At 40.8% G+C, this 5,613-nt stretch overlaps 1 protein-coding gene across 1 annotated transcript; it reads left to right on the plus strand.

The window, feature by feature from the left end:
* Nucleotides 1-1,411: 1,411 nt before the first annotated feature.
* On the plus strand, nt 1,412-3,713 carry LOC104497777 (collagen alpha-1(IX) chain-like; the record flags this gene model as incomplete). The annotated part of the gene is made up of 4 exons (XM_010141058.1): nt 1,412-1,588; nt 1,913-1,986; nt 3,369-3,446; nt 3,581-3,713. Coding segments are annotated over exons 1-4 (299 nt in total), but the record flags the coding sequence as incomplete, so codon positions are not given.
* Nucleotides 3,714-5,613: the final 1,900 nt, after the last annotated feature.

Consider the following 5,613-nt stretch of genomic DNA (forward strand, 5'->3'; position numbering starts at 1 on the left):
CTTGTTTTCAGGAGATATTACTTGAACAAAGTTACCATACTTTAGATCAAGGGCAGAGATCTTTGGAGAGGAGTGTGTGTGTCAGTAACCCCAGAAACAATGGCAAACATCTTCACATAATGTGTCAAAAAAAATTTGCTAATTTACTAAAAGATGGTATCACTTGGTTCTGTGTGTAACTATGGGGATGTTTTTTTCTTTCTTAATGCAAATGGACAATAAAACAGAACTTAATGATGCAACTTATATATGACAAAAGAGATGTTTTGGCACCTGACTCTTTTTCATTCCTTCACAAGCCTTCTGGAACTCCCTTCAAGCCCTAGGTGCTCTCACTTGTTCTTTCCCATTCCGCATTCCCATGCCCTTCCTTTTCTTTACAGCTTCAGGCGACTTCCATGTCCTGTTCTCCCTCCTGCTCCTTATAGACTCCTCTTGTGCCCCACAGATACCACTGCATGTCACAATGGTAATGTCTGCACGGGAGATAAGTGACTCAGGTGTGTGGTGACTTGGGCAAACTTACTGTGAAATCAAATCAATATTTCTCCAATTTTTAAATTGCTTTATTGACAATGTTTTCATGTGCCAATTCTCGCACAGGTATCATTGTTCACCACTGTGATGCTGGCCCGCAAGGCTCCCTGAGTGTACCTTTCACTTAAAGTGGGAACAAGTGGTATCACCCAAGACATGCTTGCTTAGGCTTTAAAATGAGACATTATTCACGGCAAACTGTCCAAGTCTGTGTTCCAGCCCCTACCTTTCTAACAATAGACGTAAAAGTGTGAATGACATTAACACCGGAATTACTGATACTGGGAACGTGTGTTATAGCAAACTGGGACAAATGGAGTGGTTCATTATTGCTTCAGACTGTCAGTAGACAGCAGAGATCATTGCATTTGCTACACCTCACACAAAAAAAATCTGGAATTTAAACTACCTTAGAATATTAAGAATCCAGAGAAGCTGAAACTTTACAAATGTGATGTATTAGCACAACCTAGAATATTTTTCCTTATATACATGAATTTTGACTGTAGTATCTATCAGGAACTTCTGGCTGTTCACTGCTTTTCCTTGGTCTTTTTTGGTCTCTCTCTCTCTTTTTTACAACATGAATAAATGTCTTTGTGTGTCCATACATATGGAATAGTCCATGGAAAGTGAGTCTTCATCAATGACATCTGCCTGGCTGAATGCAGACCTCACTATTCAGTAACTGGTATTGCTGAATTCGCATTTTCTTAATCTCCCTGCCCTGATACTGGCATAAGCAGCACCCTTTTCCTCGCTCTCTTGGCTTCTTTATATTCAACTGACTTCAGAGACCCGCCCTCAGAGCCCACCAGGACACACATGTCTGTCCAACCTCCACCTCCTTCCCTTCGCAAGATTAAAACAGTCTCAGCAGCCTGCACCTCCCTCCCTGCTTAGTCCTGTTCGGGGCAGGAGGAGCTGTCTGCACCCATTGCTGCCCTCCTCTGCAGGACTAATGAGAGGGAAGCAGGGACTGTGACTCTACACACCACGTATTCACATGAGAGAAGCGAAGAAAGCCAGTAGTGAAGATGAAAAGCAACTGGTAAGAGAACAAGTGGGATTTTGAGAAATCTGTAAGTAAGAGATTAGAACAGTTAGAGCTGTCCTTGCCAGCTGCTGCCTTTGTTGTTTGGTGTCATGACAGCATTATATGAAGGGAATGGTAAGAGAAAGAGCTTTATTGACATGTTTTATTATGAGGCAAAGATAAAAAGTTCTCATGCAAAGAAATTGTCTTGTCAAATCTCTTAGTAAATCCTTAACTTGGGTTTTTATACATTTAATATGCACAGCTCTGAGGAGGAATTCAATAACAGAATCTGTCAGAAACTGTAGATTCATACTGGATTTTTCTTTCTCTTTACAGGAAAATTACAGCTTTCTTTTACGTGTGTAGTTTTCTGTGGTCTTTCATCTCAGCCACCATCCAGCAGCAATCAAGTAAGGAGATAGACTTTGTCTGCATTTCATCTTTCTGTAATTTTGACTGTCCAAAGAATTATTCTGAGCTAATTCAAAATTAAAATCATGTCTAGCTAGCCATCACAGAAGGGGAGAACTGACTATGTGTATGTATGTATGTGTGCATATGAGAAAGATGGGGAAAAGGCAAGAGCTTTCTGTGTTATTTGAAATTTGCTTTTAGGTGTATTTTTAAAGTAAGAATTAAAATCTAGATATAGGTGGTAGACACAGGACACAAACCTCCCTCTGTCTTTCAGTGCTTCTAGTTAGATATTATTCAGCTATGTTGGGCAATAAACTGGTTCTACTTTATTTGCTGGGCATAAATGTAAATGGCTGGATGTCAGCCATATGTCTCATCAAGTAGTATAGAATGAGGCTGTTTCTAAGGTGTAACATGTCAACCTGAATGTTCCCTTTAAGTCTATGTTGTCAGAAGGAAACCCACATTTATGGTTGAGCCTTTGCAGCACACAAGAGGCTCTCTGTAGGTTAGAAATGCATCCCCTTCCAACTTGCAAGCTTCATTTTTCCCCCATCCAGACTCCATTAACGTTTTCCAGATTGACCTGATACTGGACTTGTGCATGACCCTTAAACTTCTCAAATAAATATTTATTTTTCCTTCTTCCTTCCTTAAAGTAGGGGAATCTGTTAGGTTTTTGTACTCACTGAGAGGCTTTTGGACAGAGAATATTCTGAAAAATTAGATTTTAAAAATCGGTCCCCTCAAGCAAATTTCTTCTACCTTCATGTTTGGATTGACAAAAAAAGTCTGAACGTTCTTCTTGTCCCCACCCTATGTTTCCTAAATGATCACTCTCTGACCAAATGTGGCTCAGAGGAAGGGATGAACACCTGGAATATCAGAGAGGATGGAAAAGATGCCAACAGTTTCTCAACAGTCTATTTAGCTGGCATGAGGTTTGTTTAAGTTTCCTTGGGACTAAGGACACTGTTGATTTAGGGTTTTTTTCCCAAAGTTTGCTTAAACAACCAGCAGTTTCAAACCAAAAACTCCTTACACAGCAGGCCTTCTTATGCTACAACTATTTCTCCATAGCTCTGCAAAAGAAAAATTATTCTAACACTCTCATTTAAAGGCTTTAAAAAAAAATCAAATAATCAGTCAAGTTATAATTTTAAATTTGGATCTCTCTAGAAACAGAAGCTTATTTTCTCAGACCTCTGACTTCACTGAGTACAGTTTAAATTGATTATTATATATATATAAAATCATTATTGTTATTTATAGCTCTATTTAACTCATAATAGTCTTAGAGTTGCTTCACTTATTTTTTAAGGTGATCTGAGGCAATGTGCAGGCACATGTTTAATAAATTCACCCTTTTTTGCAGGACTACCAGTCATTCTGGGTGCCAGTCAGAGAATTGATCTCTGCCCAACAATCAGGATTGGCCAAGATGATTTACCAGGCAAGTAGCATCCTGACCTTATCAGGAAAAGGCTGCTGTTCAGGAACTTTATCAGATTATATTCATCTCCGTGACTGCACAATTCTCTAATTAAATTAAAGTTACATTCTGGACATGTCTATTTTTTCTTGTAGGCTTTGATCTGATTTCTCAGTTCCAGATAGAAAAAGCTGCTTCCCAAGGAGTTATCCAGAGAGTAGTGGGCTCCACTCCTCTACAAGTGGCTTATAAATTGGGACCCAATGTAGACTTTAGGATCCCAACCAGGTAATGCCTTTTACTGTTTGAATTTAAAATATACATATTTTGCTGTATTATCATTTAAGGGATCGATACTTTCCCCAGCTAGATCACCTCATTTGCAAAGTTTTTGGAAGGGGAAAGAGGAGTTCAACTTTTTTTCATTGCCATCATCAGCCCAGAAATTTCAGGGACTTCCACTTTCCACTATCAATGGTATTGCTCAGAGTGCCTCAAGATTTGCTGATAGAAAGGGATTAATCTCTAGGAAGCAAAGCCAAAAGTTGAAAAGAGACGGGGAAGCCAAGAAAAGGTAACAAAAGAAGAGGGAGGAAAGTTTTCTCAAAACATTGGCACAAAGAGGTCTTTCTGATCATGTGAGGATTGCAGAGACAGGACAGGATAAAAGCTGATAGACTGTATAGCAAGGGTTATTTTTCGCTTTTTGGATAATTGGTACATGCATGTTCCTGGCTGATTTATTGTTGGTCTATAAAAGATGAAAACTACTGTTTGGCATGTCATAGGCAAGTTGCAATGGGAGCCAGGATTTAGGAATCTAATCGTGTTTGTGCTTTACAGGCCAGACTTGCTGCCAGTGAAGGAATAGAGACAGTACAGCAGGGTAGAGATGTCTATGCCAAACTTAGGCAAGTGTGGATTCTGGTCCAGCATCTTATGCAATTAAGAACACCTTTACTTAGCAATTAACTGGGAAGACCTTTAATTGGACTACTGTTTCAGCTATGAGTAATTGGAAGTCAAAATGTTTCTGTCACACTCTGTCTATCACTGACAACTTTTGCTTGCTGTAGTCCTTCCTGGCTTCTACCTTTGTAGCCACCAGGTTAAGCTAGCTTACAGCTTAACTGCTTCGTTGACTCATAATTACTTTCCAACTCAGTGGCAAATCAAGGTTGCTAGTGCATAAATGTGAATGCAACCTCAGACAGCAAATGGATCTTACTTTCACTGGACGCTGGAGATTCTCAGATTTTCAACTCATGCTTCTTAGCTCAGAAGCAGTCTAAGCTATCATAGCAGCAGTATTTTTATTTTTAAGAAAGCTTAGATTTATTGGTGTAGATGACTCTAGTGAGATGCATGCTCAGTATACACAAGTTTTATCCCTGATCCAGCCTATACCAGCTGCTTTAATACACTATGACATTTGAACTGACCACTGCCACTGGGCTTGTTGTCAGGGTATGGTGCTGTGTTACCATGAATTTACCACTTTCAAGACACTGGTGCTTTTAGTCAACGCTGTGCTGTTACACTGCAGTGCTACATCATAGTATACCTGAAATTTGGTCCTGGATGAAACTAAAAAAGTCACCTGCACTTGAGCTGAGTGTCTTCTCTCAGAGAATGGATTAAGGCTCAAGCCCTGACACTGCTCTAGTGCGTCACATGCTGCTTCTCTCTCACTGAGCCCGATCTTGCTGCTCTGCTCCTGATTTGTTTTGCAGTGTGCCCCTCTCAGTCAGCTGGCTCGGAAGGATTGAAGTTGACAGTAAGCAGCTGAGGCTAACAGCACAGGAGAAGCACACCTTAGGCCATTTCCAGTATTTTATTTAAAAAAACCCAGAACTCTCAACAAAATCTTTATAATGTGGTGTGCATTCTGGCATGAATTTGAGATGATGAAATGCCTGAGAAGCATTACAGGAGTTGGCAAGTTATGCATCCCAAGCAAGGCTGAGCATCTTCAGTGTCATGGGCGTGGCTCTGACTTTCTCAGCGCCAGGCATTGCAGCAACCCTGAACTCGTGCTGCATTTCCCTCCGGCTATCCCCCGCTATCCTTCATTCACACGTGGAGTATTTAACCATAACGTAAATATTTCGCGGGGTACCAGCTGCGGGGTGCAGCTGCAATTGGGGGGAGCGGAGGGGAGGGGGGGAGCAGGGCCGCCCGCACCGCC

This window comes from Buceros rhinoceros, unplaced genomic scaffold, assembly GCF_000710305.1.
Source record: "Buceros rhinoceros silvestris isolate BGI_N320 unplaced genomic scaffold, ASM71030v1 scaffold14528, whole genome shotgun sequence".
Lineage (NCBI taxonomy): Eukaryota > Metazoa > Chordata > Aves > Bucerotiformes > Bucerotidae > Buceros > Buceros rhinoceros.